We start from the raw sequence: 18,567 nt of genomic DNA on the forward strand, positions 1-18,567 counted from the left end.
TATGATGAATTGTTAGTTACGTTTGCCTCCAGGGTTGAGGTGGAGAGGTGATCCCAATTAGGGGGTGCCCCAGGGGAGCGCCCCAGAGACAGCGCTTGTCTCTAAAGCCCCCACTCCTCCCTCAGCCTCCCCTCCATCCGACCCCGTTCATATCGCGGGAAAGTCCCACAGAGTTCCTGTGGATACTCCCAAAACGAAACGGCGTAATCGGGAAGGGAGGGAAAGAGACAGTAGTCTGGGAGGGAGAGAGACTGGGGAGCCCTTTGTAGCCAGGTAGAGCTGTCAATAAAGTTTCGTCGCCTTGGCAACCACAGGCCTCGAGGGGCGGGAGGGGAGAGGGACGGCGGTGCGCGCGCATTCCCCGCCTCCCTCACGCCCAGCTCTGGCTTTCTCCCTCCTGCGGCAGAAGCTTTCCTAGGAGAAAGAGAATAAGGAGGCCGCGACTCTATGGTTGATGGACGGAGGCTATAGCTAATGGAAAGAGGGGCTGTCCCAATGCCAGCCAATCACATACGACTACCGGAGCTGGCAGAGCCCGCCCTCTTTCCACTTGGACCTGAATAACCCGACCCAATCCGAATTTCGCCGGGAGCGACTGCGCTTTCGGCCAATGAGTGCGTCCATTTCGGGCTTCAGTGGGGGCAGGAGGCGGGACAAGTCTCCAGGGCAGCGGCTGAAGGACAGCGATGTGAGCCACTCGCAAGAGTACGCGGCGTTTGACGGAAGCGGGGGCGTGGCGGGATTTTATCGGGCACTGACGAAGGACTGGTGGGGAGGGAAAGAGTGGGGCTTGGCCAATGAGAGGACCGTGAGCTTCATAGCAACGGAGGAGTGGCGGTGGCTTTAGCCAATAGAAAGCCTCAGTGGCCTTGGCGGGGCGGGCCCAGCGATCAGATGGGAGGTGCGGCGACAGTGTTTGACTAGAGCTGAAGGAGGCAGTGGGAGGTGTTGGCGGCGGCGGCGCGGGCGCCTGAAGAGGAGGAGAAGCGGGTGAGGGGCGGCGCGGGGCCCGACCTCTGAGCCCCCTGACGGCCCCAGCCCCGCGCCGCCTTGGCTTCCAGTTGCTCCCTGCCCCGACTGCCCCCCACCCCGCCCGGCCCCTCCTCGTGTCCAGGCGCCCACGTCTCCTGTCCCCTCGCCAGGCCTCGGGCTCCGCAGCATCGCAGCCTCCTCCCTGTGCGTTCTCACCCGGGCCTCTTCCTGACTCCCTTATCACGTCCACGGCCCTCCCTGCACCCTCAGGCCGCCTCCTGCACCCCTGACCTCGCCCTCCAGGCCTCTTCCTGCACCCCCAGGGCCTCCCTGCACCCCCAGGACCTCCCTGTCCCCTTTCTCACCCCTGCGCCCTCCTCGCACCCCCAGGACCTCCCTGTCCCCTTTCTCGCCCCTGAGCCCTCCCCGCACCCCCAGGGCCTCCCTGTCCCCTTTCTCGCCCCTGCGCCCTCCCTGCACCCCCAGGGCCTTCCTGACCCCTTTCTCGCCCCTGCGCCCTCCTTGCACCCCCAGGGCCAATACCTGACCTCCCCCCACCCTCCAGGCCTCCTCCTGCACACTCTAGGTCTCTCTGTGCCCCAGAACCTCTCGCTGACCCCCTGTCCCTCTCCTCGTTCTCTCTGGACCCTGAGGTCGGCCTCTGACCCTCCAGGTCCCTTGCCCTGGGCTTTCACCGCCTACCCAGGTCCTTCCCTAGGGTCTCCCTTTCCGGGGTCCCTCAGGACCCCACAAAGCCCTGTCTGGTTCCCGGGGTCGCTGTCTGCCCTCTCCGGCCCCTCACTCACTGGACGCCCAGGCACTTTGCCGTCCCCCGTCTTGTTCCTCCCTGGGTCTCTAGGCCTTCCCCCTGTCTCTGTCCTTCCTGGCACCCCCATCCCTTCCTCACATCCTCTGGGCACCCCCAGGCCGGGCTGCAGCCTTCTCCCTCCCGCGGTCCCCTGCCGTCCCCACCACTGTGCGTCTCTGTCTTTGCCCCCAGCCTCCTTTCCAGCTCCCCCGCCGTCCCCGGCGCCCTCCTGCAGCGCCCCCTCTTTCTCTCCCGCAGCCTCCCAGTCTGTTCCCGACCCCTCTGCCGCCGTCTCTGCAGCTCCCGCTCCTTGCCCTGCCCGGTCTCATTTTCTCCCGGGCGCAGATGAGCCTTGGGCGACCTGGTGCGGGGACACGACTGGCCGTCTGTCCGCGTTGGGGTTTTGGGTTGTTTTCTTCCTCTCAGTTCTTTCCTTGCTCTTTAAAAAAATTTGTTTGTACATGCTGACCTGTGCTGCCTCCCCACCCCTGCTTTTGTCCTCTGAGCCCCCCTCCCCTGGAATCCTTGGAGAGGGAGCAGGTGCTGGGATCCCTCCCCATGCTCTCCCTCCCCACACCCCCCTCACGCTGCCTGGGGTTTCACCCGGAGCCTCCCGACCACTCCCGGAGGCTGCCGGGGAGGCAGGGGGCGGAGACCGAGGCAGGGCCGCGGTGGGGGTGGAGGGCGGGACCTCCGGCTGGCGGGAAGCTTTGACTTTTCCTCCTTGAGGGCTAGAGGTGAAGCCGCTCCCCACGGTGCTAAGCCTTTAGGGTGATCCTGGCTGCCAGTCAGCCTTTCCTGGGCCGGTAGAGATATGTGTGTGGAGGGTGTCTCTGTGCACATTGCATGGGTGTGCCTGGTGCCGTTTGCACGTGGGGGCTGTAGTCTGCGCTGCAGAAGGAGAGGGGATAGAGACGCTAAGGTGATGACTGACATCACTCTGGGTTTCCCCACTCTCAGAAGTACTTGCTGCGTTCCATCTTTGCCAGCAGTCTGGCGAAGTCAGCACTGCTTTTCTCCCCATTTTGCAGATGAGGTCTTGGGGCTCGCCAGCATCCCCCACCGCTTCTGAGTAGCGTAGGAGTGGAGTCAGCACCAAGCCAGGCTCCCCACACCCGCCTTGCCCTCACCTGCCCCTGCTCTCTGCCAGAGGCAGCATGGTCCGAGGGGTACCATGGGGCCCGACAGAGTGACAGCACGAGAACTGTGTGAGAACGACGACCTGGCCACCAGCCTCGTCCTAGACCCCTACCTCGGTTTCCGCACCCATAAGATGAATGTCAGGTGAGGCTGCCTGGGGGTGAGGGTGGGCCCGAGGGGTCAGGACCCCTCCCCTCGTACCACGGCCATCCCTCAGCCCGCTTCTCAGCCTGGTCCTCCCCTCAGCTCCAAGTGGGGGTTGGGGCCGGGGCCCGGAAAGGCCCTGGGACCCAGGCATGCCTCTCCCCCAGCCCTGTGCCCCCCCTGCGGCGACAGCACCACCTGCGCTCAGCGCTGGAAGCTTTCCTGAGGCAGCGGGACCTGGAGGCTGCGTACCGGGCCCTGACGCTGGGAGGCTGGATGACCCACTACTTCCAGAGCCGGGGCCCGCGGCAGGAGGCTGCCCTCAAGACCCACGTGAGGGAGCCCTCCCCTCCCCTGCCCTCGCCGCGTGTCCTTCCCGCTCACCCGGCCTGGCCCCGCCTGGCAGACGCTCTAGAGCCCCTCAGCGCAGCCCTTGGGACCATCTGAGGCAAGGCTCAGAGAATCCTAGGAGAGGAGAGTTGGGGGGTCCCTCCCTCTGAGATGGAGTCCAACCTCTTCGTTTGATGGATGAGGACACTGAGGCCCCAAGAGGGGACGTGGGGCCCCTGAGACCACACAGTGAGTCAGTGGCAGAGCAAGCCTAGAGTCCTGGAGAGAGGGGGCAGACGATGCCCCTGCCCCGCCTCCTCAGCCCCACCCTCACCCTCACCAGGTCTATCGCTACCTCCGTGCCTTCCTGCCAGAAAGTGGCTTTGCCATCCTGCCCTGCACGCGATACTCCATGGAGACCAACGGGGCCAAGATTGTGTCCACTCGTGCTTGGTAAGGGGGCAGGACTTCCTCTGGGTTTCCTCGGAGGGGACAAGAGAGCCCTGTTCGTGGACAGGCCAACCAGGGAAAAGAGCAGGGGCTGGTCCTCTGGGCATCGTAGGAGGGTGGCAAGGCTAATCCCAGAAGACCTTTGTGGCTACCCTGGTGCTGCTGAGCAGGAAACCCCAGGTGTGACCCCAGGGTTCTTGGGGCTTCCGTGAAAGAACTAGGCTTCTGTTGAGGCTGTCCTTACCTCATCGTGATCTGAGCCCCCACCTGAGTATGGTGAGGAGACCCTGCCCCTGCGGGGTTCACAGTCCGGTGAGGAGGCGGGTGGCAGACAAGTCAACGTGCAGCTGCTGGTCCCAGCTGGTCCAAGCTCATTCCAGAAGTGCTGGGAATGAGAGTTGCTCCCAGGGCAAGGCTGACACTGAGGGGAAGCACCAGGCTGAGGGTCCGGTGTGGCGAGTAGAAGGAGGTCTTGGCAGGAGGGAGTTGGGGGCAGGAGGTGCTGTGAGAGCGAGGAGAGGGGATGGGGCTGTATCTGCTGTGTATGTGCTATCCTGAAGGCTTTCAGCTGAAGGGTCCTGTGAGGCTGTGGGCTGGAGCAGGGAAGCCCCCCCAGGAGGGAAGGAAGGAGAGAGAGACATGGAAGAAGGATCAACCGGCAGCAAGCAGCACACAGGGGTCCCTGCCTCCCGGGTGCCTCTGTGCCCCAGTTCCCCGACGGCCATGCACTGCTCACAGCCCTGCCCGCTGGCCTCTTGGCAGGAAGAAGAATGAGAAGCTGGAGCTGCTGGTGGGCTGCATTGCAGAGCTGCGGGAGGCAGACGAGGGGCTGCTGAGGGCCGGCGAGAATGACTTCAGCATCATGTACTCCACCCGCAAGCGGAGTGCTCAGCTGTGGCTGGGCCCCGCCGCCTTCATCAACCATGGTGAGGGCAGGCAGGTGGATGGGCAGGACGAGTGGGGCCAGGCGGGGCTGGAGGGGTGTAGTGGGAGGGCTCTGTGACTGGGCTCCTGAGCTCACCCACCTCTCTTCTCTCTCTTGCCCTGACTGGATCCAGACTGCAAACCCAACTGCAAGGTGAGACCCTGGGACTGGGGAGGAGCAGGCCTTCAGGAAGGAAGGCACCTGTGGCCCGGGGCAGGGACCTTTTGGTCAATCAAGAGCCAAATGCTGTCCCATATCTCCATGGCTTCCCACCGACCCTGGAAGGGGCAGAATGGGTGTTTGGTCACAAGGCTGCTGCAGAGGAGGAAGGGGCTCCAGTGGCCACTGTTGCCTGGCTTTCTGTGCAGTCCCACTGGAACCCTGGCTGCCAGCTGCTGGCCATCTTCTCTGAAAACCAAGCTGGGAGCTGTGCCAGTTTGAGCAGGGAGTGTGGGGACAGGGAGGCAGGGGCCTGTGCTGGGGACCCTCCAGTCTTGCAGGGAAGAACACAGGCCGCTGTGGTGGCAAGAGCAGTGAGGCCAGAGATCCCCGGGCCTAGGACTCAGGATGGTGTCCAGACAGACTGAGGAGACGATGCTAGTTGTCCTGTAGCTGGGAAGTGGAAGGAGTGAGGAGGGTTGGCTCCAGGAAGGCATTGAGGGGGCACCCTCTGGAGCGCAGACCTCGGTGGGGCACCCCGGGAGGCATGACAAGGGGATCCAGGTCTTTGGCTCCAAAGTCAGAACTGAGGTGGGGTCCTGGCTATGCCGCCCTGGCCATGGGTCCTCGTCTCAGATGGGGCCGCTGAGGATCTGCCCAGGGGCTCTGCAGGCCAGACAAGTGTGCCGGAGGGTTTTGGACAGCAAAGTTGGGGCCTGATCTGGCACCACCCACAGACACTGTGGGGATGGAGTCAAAAGGCAGCCCTCGGAGACACTCTGCAGGGCGAGTTCACCAGTCACCTTAGCACAGGAGAGAGCGGCCAGCTTGCCAGCAAGCCAGATCCATCTGGCTTCACAGAAGCAATGCCATGCTGGGCACTGAGGAGGAGCAGAATTTCCCTGGGAGAAATTGGGGGCAAAGGAGGGCGTCTAACAGGACATGGCACACCAGAGGGCTGGGGGTGCCTAGTGACAGCTTTGGTTGGGCAGCAAGGCTTTGTGGCCTGGGCCAGGGTGCCACATACTCCCCCCATGGTGTATAATGGGAGGCTTGGTTTTTAGATCACCCTGGAGGCCCAGGTGCAGGAGGCTTGGCAGGAAGGGGAGAGGCTGGAGGCAGGGTGGCCACAAACAGGTGATGAGGGGCTAACCCCACAGGGGTCTCAGGGATGGGAGGAAGACGAGGGTGCAGGAGGTGGTACACTCAGGAGGCAGTGGCTGGTTGTGCTGGGGACCATCAGGTAGGCAGGTGACGAGGCCACTCCCAGACAAGTGTCAAGCTGGAGCGGATGGGTAGGTGGACACTTGGGTGGAGAGTGGTCATGCCCCTCCTAGGCAGGGTTAGTGGCTGTGTGGGGCCTGTGGAACAGCACCTGGGTGAATGATCCCAAAGGCAGGGCCAGAGCACACGGATTGGGCTGCGGAGTGGAGGCAGAATGGGAGGTGGCCTTGCAGGGGGAGCAGGCAGCTGAGGACAGGAGGGGCTTGGGTGTGGCAGAGGAGGTGGGGCTTGGCTTCAGACCACAGAGGCCAGAGGGAGTGGTCACCACTGCTGGCACTGCACGCTGCCAGAAGGTCAGGTTAGATCATTGTCCTGCAGGGGGCATGGAAACCAGCCAGTGGGTGGACTGTCTAGGGGCTATAGGCAAAGGACAGGCCCCGGGCAGGGCAGCCGCCTTGGAATGGCACTTTTTGGGGCTCAGCTGTCGCCCCATTCCAGGAGAGGACACTCAGGCCCCGGGTGCCTGGCCAGGCATGGGGAATGGGTCAGTCCTCCCCTGGGCCCAGGTCCTGGCACTGAGTAGGCTTGGCCCTCAGTTTGTGCCCGCAGACGGGAATGCAGCCTGCGTGAAGGTGCTCCGTGACATTGAGCCAGGGGATGAGGTGACGTGCTTCTATGGCGAGGGCTTCTTTGGTGAGAAGAATGAGCACTGTGAATGCTACACCTGTGAAAGGTGAGGGCGGGAGAGAGGCGGGGGAGGGGGGTGGTTCGGGACAGGCTGTCTGCCCCAGGCGTCTGGAGTCCTTGAGCCTGGAAATGCACCCTTGAGGCCCATCCCTGAGTGTGTCCAACCCCAGCCTTGAATCTCCCCTCCGCCTGGCCTCCCCTCCCCTCCCCCCAGCCTTCCCTTCTCTCCACTTGGCCTCCCCTTCCCTTCACCCATCCTCAGCTCCCGTTCACCCGGCCTCCCCTTCCCTTCACTCGGCCTCAGCTCCTGTTCACCCAGCCTCCCCTCCCTCCGCCCGGCCTTAGCTCCCCTCCGTCCGGCCTCCCCTCCCTCCGCCTGGCCTCAGCTCCCATTCACCCGGCCTCCCCTTCCCTCCACCCGGCCTCTCCTCCCTCCACCCGGCCTCCCCTCCCCTCCACTTGGACTCACCTTCCCTTCACTCGGCCTCAGCTCCCGTTCACCCGGTCTCCCAGGAAAGGTGAAGGAGCTTTCCGAACGAGGCCTAGGGAGCCTGCATTGCCACCACGGCCCCTGGACAAGTACCAGCTGCGTGAGACCAAGCGGCGGCTGCAGCAAGGCCTAGACAGCAGCAGCTGGCAGGGCCTGCGGGGCCCTCGGGCCTGCGCACACCTGTCCTCGCTGCGCCGGGACCCATTCTGCGGTGAGCCCCTCCCCCATCCACTGCTGCTCACCTGTCTCCTATCTCTCTGCCTGGGGGGCGGCAGGCCTCGCTGTTGCGGTTGCCAGGTTCTGCCTGTTCCGTCTGCGCATTCCTCTGGGGGGTGCTGGGCAGCGCTGCCTCCATGTCCTGGGAGTACCCGCTTGCACTGACTTTGCCTCTCCTTTGTTTCTCCTCCCTGCCACCTGGGCCTTCATAGCTGCCTGCCAGCCCCTGCGCCTGCCACCCTGCAGTGCCCGCCCAGACACCTCACCCCTCTGGCTCCAGTGGCTGCCTCAGCCCCAGCCCCGAGTGCGGCCCCGGAAGCGCCGACGTCCCCGGCCCCGGAGGGCCCCAGTGCTGTCCACCCCCTACAATGCCCAAGTCTCCCTGCACCAATGGGGAGGCTGTGGCCCCCACTGCCGCCTAGGAGGAGAGGCCCTGGTGGCCCTGGGCCAGCCTCCCCGCACCCACTGGGGCCCCCAGCATGACTGGCACTGGGCCCGGCGCTATGGGCTGCCTTACGTGGTGCGTGTGGACCTTCACCGCCTGTCCCCAACCCCACCAGTCACCCCAGCCCCTGCTGGGACCCTAGGCCCCCCCATCCTGATCCCCAAACAAGCCCTTGCCTTCGCCCCTTTCTCCCCACCCAAGCGCCTACGGCTGGTGGTCAGCCACGGCTCCATCGACCTGGATGTCGACGGTGAAGCGCTGTGACAGACCAGACAGAGATGCCCAGCAGGGAGGGAGAGTCTCTCTCCTGGCCACCCCAGGACTTCCAGAAGGAGCCCTTGGGCCTCTGTGAGGGAGCTAACCCTTGACCACAGCACAGCTCTGACCCTGGAGCAGGGCTGGTGTGGACACCCCCAGGGAGCTGACCCCTGACCCTTTGTGACTGCTGACCCCTGAGCCACCCCCACAGGGAGCCCTGGCCATTTGCTGCCCTCCCCACCCCTGCCCCAGCCTCAGGACTGCAGGAGCCACCCGACTCCCTCAGCCCCTTCCTCCCCAGGGAGCAAAGCCATAGGGGGCAGGGGCCACCCATGGCATCTCCCCAGAAGTCCAGGCCTCAGGAGGAGGTAGAAATGACCTAGGGGTTGCACTCCCCAGAGACTGCCCCAGGAAGGGGACTGGGTTCGCTCTCAGCTCTGCAACTGTCTGCGGTAGGGGGAAGGGTGGGGGATGTCTGGGGGCACGTCCTCCTCACCACCCCCATGGGTCTCAGGGAGGCCGGGTGCGACCTCATCTTTCTATGGTGCTATCCCTGGTGCTATTGGGGTGGGGGGCTCCCTCCCCTCCCCCACGCCAGAAAGGAGTATGTTGGGGGATTGGAAGCACTTGAACTTTTTATTTTATTAAAACCTTGTTATAAGTAGCACTCTTGGCAGTTTTCTGTTTTGGCTTATGTTTTGAAGGGATGTCAGGAGGGTGAGACCCTCAGCTGTGCTGGGGAGAGTGGAGGAGGCAACGCAGGCCTGCAGCGCTGAGAGCAGTGAGAGAGGGATTTGAGAGGGTGACGGACTGGGGAGGACTGAGTATGGAACCCTGTCACCATTCAGGCTGTGCTTGTAAAAATGCTTTTAGACCCTGAGAGGCTGAGGCGGGCGGATCATGAGGGCAGGAGATTGACACCATCCTGGCTAACATGGTAAAACCCTGTCTCTACTAAAAAGACAGAAAAATTAGGCCGGGCGAGGTGGCTCACACCAGTAATCCCAGCACTTTGGGAGGCTGAGGTGGGCAGATCAGGAGGTCAAGAGATTAAGATCATCTGTCTCTACTAAAAGATACAAAAATTAGCCAGGCCGGGTGGCGGGCGCCTGTAGTCCCAGCTACTCAGGAGGCTGAGGCAGGAGAATTGCTTGAACCTGGGAGGTGGAGGTTGCAGTGAACTGAGATTCCATCACTGCACTGCAGCCTGGCGCCTGGCAACAGAGCAAGACTCTGTCTCAAAAAAAAAACAAAATTAGGTTAGTCCCAGCTATTTGGGAGGCTGAGGCAGGAGACTCGCTTGAACCCAGGAGGCAGAGGTTGCAGTGAGCCAACCATGTGCCACTGCACTCCAGCCTGGGTGACAGAGCGAGACTCAGTCTCAAGATTAAAAAAACAAATGCCTTCAGGGCCATTAAGGGGTTCTCCCATTTTCCAGGTGAGGTCAGCAGGGTTTAGCAAGCAGAGGGACTTGCCCAAGGCCACGTGAGGACTTCAGGGCCCTTCTCACACTTCTTAATCAGGTGCCCCCCCACACATACCTCAGTGCAAACAGAGAAGCTGGTGGGGGCCTGGCTGAGTGGGGATTGGGGCTGCCTGGGGGAGGCAGCCCTGGTGGGACCTTCCTCCACTGCAGCATCCTGGGCTTCGTGTGTGAGGCCAGGACGATGAATCTTGTTTCTTCAGGTCCAACCCAGTATCTGGATTTTGCCAGGACATCCTAACTCTCTCCCTGTAATCTTGTTTTGCAAAAGGAAGTAACAGTGGCCGAGAGCACTCCCTGGTCCCAGGTACCCCCAGCATCTCACAGACAATTTTCTCACTGGGGCCACAGAGCCCATCTCACTTGGGCAGCTACAGGTCACCTGCTGGCTCCAGGTCCCCCCCCGTGTGCACCTCCATATCCTCCAGTCTTGAACAAGCTTACCGTGGAGGTGGATGAGGCGAGGCTGCAGATATCAGGAAGCCCTCCTTGGTCCTGGTGGAGAGGGAGCAAGCGGTGGGCGGGGGGAGGACACAGTGAGACCCATATGAGCACCTGAGCAGTGGGCCTGCGAGGTGGAGGTAAGGGAGTTGTTGAGAACTTTAAAACACATCTATATACATTGGATAATACAGCCTGTTCTATTTCTTTTACAGGGAGAAAATTCCTCTTTGTTACAATGCAAATCCTGCTAAATGCTGTTTTCTTTCTCATGTTAAAAGTAAGGAGGGACAGAGCTCCATGTCATCAAACGGTAGAGACATGGCTCCTGTGGCAGTCCCCAAGGATGTGTCTCTGAATGAGCCAAAGCCAAGCCGTTCCTGTCTTTCCTTTTTTTTTTTTTTGAGACAGGGTCCCGCTCTGTCACTCAGGCTGGAGTGCAGTGGCGCCAGCTCAGCTCACTGCAACCTCTGCCTCCTGGATTCTAGCGATTCTGCTGTGTCAGCCTCCGGAGTAGCTGGGACCATAGGCACCTGCCATCACATCAAGCTAATTTTTAAATCATGTCTCACTACATTGCTCAGGCTGGTCAGGAACTCCTGAGCTCAAGGGATCCTCCTGCCTCCATCTCCCAAAGTGCTAGGATTCCAGGTGTGACCCACTGCATCTGGCCTTTTGTTTCTGAAATTCAGGTGCTACTGCCACAGCAGTTGGAGGGCAGCAAGCAGGGATTCTTAGCTGAGGATTCATAGGTGGACACTGGAACTTCCAAGAGCCTTCTGAAATCTTGTTTTATTTTATTTATTATTTTTGAGACGGAGTTTCGCTCTTGTTACCCAGGCTGGAGTGCAATGGCACGACCTCGGCTCACCGCAACCTCCGCCTCCTGGGTTCAGGCAATTCTCCTGCCTCAGCCTCCTGAGTAGCTGGGATTACAGGCATGCGCCACCATGCCCAGCTAATTTTTTGTATTTTTAGCAGAGACAGTATTTCACCATGTTGACCAGGATGGTCTCGATCTCTTGACCTCGTGATCCACCCGCCTCGGCCTCCCAAAGTGCTGGGATTACAGGTGTGAGCCGCCGCGCCCGACCATTTGAAATCGTGTTAAATGTTGAGAGCACATATTCACATGCACGTTTTTTCCAGGCATTCAGAACATTCATCACAGTCTCATGAGTCTCTATGCCCCACAAAAACAAAAAGGGCTAAAAACCAGTGGTGTGCCAGGCACGGTGGCTCATGCCTGTAATCCCAGCACTTTGGGAGGCTGAGGCAGGTGCATCGCCTGAGGTCGGGAGTTCGAGACCAGCCTGACCAACATGGAGAAACCCCATCTCTACTAAAAATACAGAATTAGCTGGGTGTGGTGGCAAATGCCTGTAATCTCAGACACTCAAGAGGCTGAGGCAGGAGGATCGCTTGACCTGGGAGGCCAAGGTTTTGGGTGAGCCGAGATCGTGTCATTGTACTCCAGCCTGGGCAACAAGGGTGAAACTATCTTAAAAAAAAAAAAAAAAACTGGCCGGGCACAGTGGCTCATGCCTGTAATCCAGCACTTTGGGAGGCCAAGGCAAGTGGATCACGAGGTCAAGAGATCGAGACCAACCTGGCCAACGTGGTGAAAACCCGTCTCTTTAAAAAAAAAGGAAAAAAAAACTGGCGATGGGGCTTCCCGGCCTCCCGGCTGTGTGCCAAGCTGGTGTTTCTGGGCGGGGCCCGTCTTGTGCACTGCAGCAGCTGCCCTGATCTTCACCCACTAGATACCAGGAGCATCCCTCCGTCCCAGCCAAAAATGTCTCCAGACACTGCCTGATGTCCCCGTGGGGAATAGAGTTAGCCTCTGGCTTGATGTGGACACCACCGGATGATGGGGGCGGGAGACACCATGGCCAAGTGAAACGTTCCGACAGCCTTAGGAGCTTGGGTGCTCTCAGGATCATCTGGCCCATACAGACAGGAGCTGGCCTGGACTGCTGACCTCTGCTGGAGGTCCATCAGCAGTCAGGGACAGGGCCTAGCGGGCCGCCTGTGTTTCCACTTTGAACCCTGGCTTCCATGAAGTTGAGGCATTTGTGCTGGCACTACCCAGCTGGCAGGACCTGGGGGACATCCTGGTGGAGCCGGGGCCTGGGGTCATGAGTTCACCAAGGGGGCTCAAGGACAGGAAGAAACAGTGGTGGCGGGGGGGTCCTCTGGTTGAAGCCTGGGCCTGAGAACCCTACTGTACACATGGAGGCCAGAGCAAGAGAAACAGAAGGAACTTGGAGGCTGGTGGCTATAGGTCAAAGTGGAATTAAGTGTTTTTGTGTATTATTATTTTTTGAGATGGAGTTTCGCTCTTGTTACCCAGGCTGGAGTGCAATGGCGCAATCTCAGCTCACCGCAACCTCCGCCTCCTGGGTTCAGGCAATTCTCCTGCCTCAGCCTCCTGAGTAGCTGGGACTACAGGCACGCACCACCATGCCCAGCTAATTTTTGTATTTTTAGTAGAGATGGGGTTTCACCATGTGAACCAGGATGGTCTCGATCTCTTGACCTCGTGATCCACCCGCCTCGGCCTCCCAAAGTGCTGGGATTACAGGCTTGAGCCACCGTGCCCGGCCCACTTGTATATTTTTTGAGACAGACTCTCACTCTTGCCCAGGCTGGAGTGCAACGGCGTGATCGAGGCTCACTGCAACCTTGGCCTCCCAGGTTCAAGCGATTCTCCTGCTTCAGCCTCCTGAGTGCTGGGATTACAGGCACACGCCATCACTCCCGGCTGTTTTTACTTTTAATTGAGACAGGGTTTCTCAATGTTGGTCAGGCTGGTCTTGAACTGACCTCATGGTCCGCCCACCTCAGCGTCCCAAAGTGCTGGGATTACAGGTGTGATCCACCACACCCGCCCTTCTTCTTTTTTTTTTTTTTTGAGACTGAGTCTCACTCTGCTGCTCAGGCTGGAGTGCAGTGGCAAGATCTCGGCTCAGTGTAACCTCCACCTCCCAGTTTCAAGCCATTCTCCTGCCTCAGCCTCCCAAGTAGCTGAGATTATAGGCACCTGCCATCATGCCTGGTTAATTTTTATATTTTTCGTAGAGGCAGGGTTTCACCATATTGGCCAGGCTGGTCTCAAACTCCTGACCTCAGGTGATCTGCCCATCTCAGCCTCACAATTACAGGCATGAGCCACGGTGCCAGGCCGGAAGGAAGTTTAATGAAACAGGAAATACAACCAGTGCTGACTTGGGTGCCTGGCACTAGAACGGCTGGCAGATTTTGGCAGGCAGGCAAGGCCCTGGCTGAGCACTCCCCACCCTGACCCCGTGTCTCCCTGTGAGAGACACTCCATGACCCTTTATTCAGCAAGCTTGTCAATCAGATGCCTCCAAGAGCTCCAGGACTGGTTTACGGGATCGTCCCTGAGCTGTCTGTCCTGTTGATCAGTCCCACTGTCCAGCACAATATGGGGCACCAAAATTGGGCCGACTCGCTTGTCTGTCCTGTTGATCAGTCCCACTGTCCAGCACAATATGGGGCACCCAAATTGGGCCGACTCGCTTGTCTGTCCTGTTGATCAGTCCCACTGTCCAGCACAATATGGGGCACCCAAATTGGGCCGACACACTGATTCTAGTGACTCGAATTGCCTCTATGGCTAGAGACCCCACACACAGAACAGCTGGGCCAGACACTGTTCTGCTTTCTAGGTTTTCATATCGCCATCCTCCCCACAACCCTAGGAAGTTGAGGTGTCATGATTATGTCACTGTTACCAAATTTCAGATGAAAAGACCACAGTGTGGAGGGGCTGGGGAACTTGTCTCAGGCCACATGGTTAATAAGCTTCGCGGCCTAGACTGAACTCATTCTCAGAACTGTTCAGGCTCTGACACCTTCGGGATGGGAAAGAGGGAAACCCAGAGAGGTGGTGAAGCTGCAGCCCCTAAGAGCCAAGGGACAGTGAGCAGGAGAGGCAGAGCAGGTGGCATTCAGGGTCCATGATCTGGAGGCTGGGAGGACAGAGCAGGTTCTGAGGAAGAACTGCAGAGGGAGGGGACAGTAGATGATGGAAGGATTGAAGAGATGGGGCTGGAGGAGGAGGAGGTAAAAGAAGAGGAAGAGAAAGGGAAGCGGAAGTAGGAGGAGGAGGTTGGGCAAACAAGGATGCAGTTATTCTGGGGTGGGGGTGGGAATAAGTGGAGTGGCCTTGGTTTTCTCTGAGCTGGGAGGCTGCTGAGACTGTAAGGCTGGCATTGGGGGGTCTCAGGAGGCGGCTACTGGACACCAGGGAAAGCCAGTCGAAGCACCTGGAGGAGGTGTTTGGAGTTGGCACAGGCGATGGTCCACCAGGCTGGAGGCCAGATCTGGCCCTGCCCATGGCTCAGGCATCCGTGGGGCAGTGGCGGCTGCAGAGGAGGTCAGAAGTGTGAGAATGTGCTGAGGTGAGGTCTGGAAGCAGTAAACTGAGGAAGGTGGGGAGGATCAGGAAGGAGGAAGGCTGGCCAACAGGGTAAAAATGGGTTCTAGACATTGGGTTCTGGGGAGGTCAGGAGGTTGCTGTGGCCGCACGGGCGTGGGGCCCTGTGCCCAGGATGTTACCTGGGTGACCTCACCAAGTTAGCTCCATTCTGTGACTCAGAGAGGGGTCCTGGCCCTGTGGTTCTGGCAGTGTTTGTTCCTGCGGCTGTGCCGCCTCTGTGCAGGCGTCCAAGGCTCTGGGGATGTTGCATGTACGGGAAGCCTTTCTGTGGCTGAGTCCACACCCTGTGCCCCCACCCCATTCTCAGGTTGTGGTCAGAGACGGAGCCAGGAGAGCAAGATCTCAGAGGTGGCATCCTGAGGGATGGCTCGTCTAGGGTGTGCCCTGGGCAGCGTGGAGGGCAGGTGACAGGCCATCATGGGGCAGAAAGCAAGATGGAGTCAGTCCCCTGAGCTCACCCAGCCCCACCTCTCCTGGTAATGGGTCCCTGAGCCATCTTGGTTTGCCTTGGGGAACCTGGGTTCACATAGGTCAAGAAGCTTGTCTAGAGTCACCCTGCAAGTTGTCATGATTAGTTGTTCAATCTGGGTTGGACAGGGCCTCATAGGGCCACTTCAGTCAGAGGTTGGGGCTTCCCCCTCCTAAGAACCCCTCTGGGAGGCTGGCAGCTCAGGGAGCACCAGTTGGGAAAACCAGCACCCCAGGCTGACTGATCTCACAGCTCCCTACGTAGGACCAGGCTAGAACCCTAGGGCCCTCCTGGTAAGGGTCACTCCTTGGCCTGGGGAAAAGCAACACTTCAAAGGGCGTCTGGAACCAGAATGCGGTTCCATGTTACTGATGGGATGGGGAAGGAGTGAAGAATGATTCCAAGGGGCGCTGATTCCCTGGGTGCCAGCAGGCTAGCGGGGGTCACGGAAGAACCTGCAACGATGTGTGTGGTGGGAGAGACTGACAGAGGCTTCCGCGGGGTGGGGGTGTGGAGCTGGCCCAATGCATTGGAGAACTGAGCAGGCGGCTGCTCCTGGCTGTGGGTGTGGGTGCCAAAAGGGTGGACACCAGGGGACCCTGTTGGTAATAAGCCGGCTGACATGATGGGGACCTCAATGTTTTAGGAGGGAAAACGAGCCAGGTGGGGAGTGCAGTCACGATGGAGAGTAGTGAGGGAGGGATGGAGTCAGTGCTAGGTAGTTCAAAGAAGACTTCTCAGGACCTGAGATGGGATGGATCAAGGGTGGAATGGGGAAGGAGCCTGGGGAGATGGTCCAGGCATGAGGGGAGTGGGGGAAAGACTCGGGTGAGAGGTAGGTGTGGGGTGTGGAGACTGACAAGCAGGAGAAACTTGGAACCATCTGAGTGGGACACTGTTGAGAACTGGAGACCCTGGGCTGGTTGGTAGCTGTCAACATGAGGCATCTACAGAGTGGGGATGGGAGGCCCTCGGCTTCCTACCTTAGGGCCCTGTCTTCTCTACCTGATGGAGCAGCAGTCCTCCTGCTGCCCCTTATCAGAAAAAGCAGTGTCATCCCGGACCCTGCCACAGGGAGGATCCTCCCCACCACCAAAACGCATCGCTGGATGGGAATTAAGAAGAAACATCAGCAACAACATAACATTATTCGTGGCTTCGAGACTGGGAGGTGGGGGTGGATAACCGAGGCACGGGCTCCGCGAGACAAGAAAATGCAGGGTCACTGCGTCTTCGGAGGAAGCCGCGCTCGGGCAGTCAGATTTTGCCAGCGAAAGTCCCATCCTTAATCTGCTCGTTCCAGTGCTGGACCTGGGAAGCAGGAAGGCGGGGAGCGGGACGCCGGCTCAGCCTCGGACAAGCCCTCCCTACGCCTGGCCCGGCCCCCCTCGTCGACTCACCCAGCTGGTGGGGCACAGCGAGGTGTACACGCGGAAATAGTACTCGCAGGGCTCGCTGTTCTTCCCGCGGCGGCTCATGGTCTTGACGCAGCGCTGGTAGTCTGTGGAGGGCGGGGTCACGCGGCAAGCCACGCCCACCCCGGGACAGGACCCTCTCCTCCGCTACTCGCCCCTCTCAGTTCTTCCGTGCTTTGCCCCGCCTACCTCTCCCCTCGAGGCCTCCGGCCCCTACTCCCAGCTAGGCCGCAACAGCTACCTCCTTCACACTGCCCCTCCTGGCCAGGCCGTGTTCCTACCTAACTCGCCCCGCTACTTCAAGACTCGGCCCCGCACCTTCCAGATTAGTCCTCGCCCCTACCAACCTCGCCGCGACCCTCCCGTCTTAGTCCCGCCTTCTTCCGGCCACACCCGCCCCTACCAACCTCGCCCCGCCTCTCCCGGCTCAGTCCCGCCTTCTTCCGGCCACACCCGCCCCTACCAACCTCGCCCCGCCTCTCCCGGCTCAGTCCCGTCTTCTTCCGGCCAGACCCGCCCCTACCAACCTCGCCCCGCCCCTCCCGGCTCAGTCCCGCCTTTTTCCGGCCAGACCCGCCCCTACTAACCTCGCCCCGCCCCTCCCAGCTCAGTCCCGCCTTTTTCCGGCCAGACCCGCCCCTACCAACCTCGCCCCGCCCCTCCCAGCTCAGTCCTGCCTTTTCTCGACCAGGCCCGCCCCTACCAACCTCGCCCCGCCCCTCCCAGCTCAGTCCTGCCTTCTCTCGGCCAGGCCCGCCCCTACCAACCTCGCCGCGCCCCTCCCGTCTCAGTCCCGCCTTCTTCCGGCCACACCCGCCCCTACCAACCTCGCCCCGCCTGTCCCGGCTCAGTCCCGTCTTCTTCCGGCCAGACCCGCCCCTACCAACCTCGCCCCGCCCCTCCCGGCTCAGTCCCGCCTTCTTCCGGCCAGACCCGCCCCTACCAACCTCGCCCCGCCCCTCCCAGCTCAGTCCTGCCTTCTCTCGGCCAGGCCCGCCCCTACCAACCTCGCCGCGCCCCTCCCGTCTCAGTCCCGCCTTCTTCCGGCCACACCCGCCCCTACCAACCTCGCCGCGCCCCTCCCGTCTCAGTCCCGCCTTCTTCCGGCCACACCCGCCCCTACCAACCTCGCCCCGCCTGTCCCGGCTCAGTCCCGTCTTCTTCCGGCCAGACCCGCCCCTACCAACCTCGCCCCGCCCCTCCCGGCTCAGTCCCGCCTTCTTCCAGCCACACCCGCCCCTACCAACCTCGCCCCGCCCCTCCCAGCTCAGTCCTGCCTTCTCTCGGCCAGGCCCGCCCCTACCAACCTCGCCGCGCCCCTCCCGTCTCAGTCCCGCCTTCTTCCGGCCAGACCCGACCCTACCAACCTCGCCCCGCCCCTCCTGCCTCAGTCCCGCCTTCTCCCGGCCAGGCCCCGCCCCTATCAGCATCGCCCGTCCCTCCCGACCAGGCCCCGCCCCTTCCCACCCACGCCCGCCCTGCTTCCCACCCTAACGGTCTCCGCGGGGCTTCGGGTGGGGCTGCCCCTCCCTGCCTTCCCTCATCACAACCTGCTCCCCCTAACCTGGTCGACCAGGTCTCACCCAGGAAGTTCTGGTAGCAGTTACGCGTCTGGTTCTGGTTGGGGAAGCGGGGGTCGAAGGGCGGCGTCCACCATTTCTTTCTGGGGGGCTTCTGGGTATCCAACATCCACGGAGGAGGCAACTCCTGCGGGACGGGACGGGGACTCCGTGGGGCCGAGGGGGCGCCCCCGCTCCGACCCGTGCCCCGATCCTGACCCTTGACCCTCCACCCCACCCGTGGTGCCCTCAGCAGCCTGGATCCTCACCAGCCTGGCCACCGGATCGGCTGTGCAGTGGTGTCCGGGTGCCGCTGGCTTCTGAGTCCGCGGGGTGCGGTCCCACCCGGCTCAAGTGAAACGCACCCCGCGGCCGGATTGGCTAGGACCCCCGAGCCCTAGCCAATGGGAGCCGTCGTGCTCCGCAGGCCCGGTAAGGGCGCCCCCACCCCAACCCTCGCTTCCCCAACGCCCCCTCGGGGACCCGC

At 61.0% G+C, this 18,567-nt stretch overlaps 2 protein-coding genes and 1 long non-coding RNA gene across 9 annotated transcripts; 1 reads left to right on the plus strand and 2 right to left on the minus strand.

Annotated features, from left to right (window-relative positions):
• The first annotated feature begins 922 nt into the window (after positions 1-922).
• Positions 923-8,912, plus strand: KMT5C (lysine methyltransferase 5C). 6 transcript variants are annotated; one of them, XM_078360919.1, is made up of 10 exons: positions 923-990; positions 2,039-2,144; positions 2,812-3,064; positions 3,232-3,397; positions 3,738-3,847; positions 4,607-4,770; positions 4,903-4,922; positions 6,749-6,885; positions 7,353-7,540; positions 7,758-8,912. In XM_078360919.1, the coding sequence occupies exons 3-10, from the start codon at positions 2,955-2,957 to the stop codon at positions 8,252-8,254; spliced, it is 1,392 nt and encodes a 463-aa protein (XP_078217045.1). In that variant the 5' UTR covers positions 923-990; positions 2,039-2,144; positions 2,812-2,954; the 3' UTR covers positions 8,255-8,912. The 6 variants fall into 6 exon arrangements, with proteins under 6 accessions (XP_078217045.1, XP_078217048.1, XP_078217044.1 ...); XM_078360922.1 differs by lacking the exon at positions 2,039-2,144 and having other exon boundaries at positions 923-1,176; positions 3,232-3,643; XM_078360918.1 differs by lacking the exon at positions 2,039-2,144 and having other exon boundaries at positions 923-1,176.
• LOC118150090 (uncharacterized) lies at positions 6,741-11,803 on the minus strand. Its single transcript, XR_004737939.3, has 4 exons — positions 10,176-11,803; positions 7,572-9,987; positions 7,309-7,410; positions 6,741-6,876 (listed from the first exon to the last, which is right to left on the minus strand). It is a non-coding gene; the product is annotated as an uncharacterized LOC118150090 (long non-coding RNA).
• A 4,432-nt stretch (positions 11,804-16,235) lies between these two features.
• COX6B2 (cytochrome c oxidase subunit 6B2) lies at positions 16,236-18,408 on the minus strand. Of its 2 annotated transcripts, none has more exons than XM_002762498.6 (4): positions 18,350-18,408; positions 18,105-18,228; positions 16,507-16,607; positions 16,236-16,417 (listed from the first exon to the last, which is right to left on the minus strand). In XM_002762498.6, the coding sequence occupies exons 2-4, from the start codon at positions 18,208-18,210 to the stop codon at positions 16,364-16,366; spliced, it is 261 nt and encodes an 86-aa protein (XP_002762544.1). In that variant the 5' UTR covers positions 18,211-18,228; positions 18,350-18,408; the 3' UTR covers positions 16,236-16,363. The 2 variants fall into 2 exon arrangements, with proteins under 2 accessions (XP_002762544.1, XP_054105507.1); XM_054249532.2 differs by having other exon boundaries at positions 18,086-18,228.
• Between the last annotated feature and the right edge of the window lie 159 nt (positions 18,409-18,567).

The sequence above is a fragment of the Callithrix jacchus genome, chromosome 22, assembly GCF_049354715.1.
Source record: "Callithrix jacchus isolate 240 chromosome 22, calJac240_pri, whole genome shotgun sequence".
In the NCBI taxonomy this organism is placed as follows: Eukaryota; Metazoa; Chordata; class Mammalia; order Primates; family Cebidae; genus Callithrix; species Callithrix jacchus.

What these genes read in the sequence shown, in the direction of transcription:
- COX6B2 (XM_002762498.6), bottom strand. Translation starts at nt 18,210, where the DNA reads ATGTTGGATACCCAGAAGCCCCCCAGAAAGAAATGGTGGACGCCGCCC. An exon ending in CTGCTACCAGAACTTCCTGG is followed by an intron (nt 16,608 to 18,104) that starts GTGAGACCTGGT and finishes CGCCCTCCACAG; the next exon opens with ACTACCAGCGCTGCGTCAAG. An exon ending in CGCTGTGCCCCACCAGCTGG is followed by an intron (nt 16,418 to 16,506) that starts GTGAGTCGACGA and finishes CCTGCTTCCCAG; the next exon opens with GTCCAGCACTGGAACGAGCA.
- KMT5C (XM_078360918.1), top strand. Translation starts at nt 2,955, where the DNA reads ATGGGGCCCGACAGAGTGACAGCACGAGAACTGTGTGAGAACGACGAC. An exon ending in ACCCATAAGATGAATGTCAG is followed by an intron (nt 3,065 to 3,231) that starts GTGAGGCTGCCT and finishes CCTCTCCCCCAG; the next exon opens with CCCTGTGCCCCCCCTGCGGC. An exon ending in ATTGTGTCCACTCGTGCTTG is followed by an intron (nt 3,848 to 4,606) that starts GTAAGGGGGCAG and finishes GCCTCTTGGCAG; the next exon opens with GAAGAAGAATGAGAAGCTGG.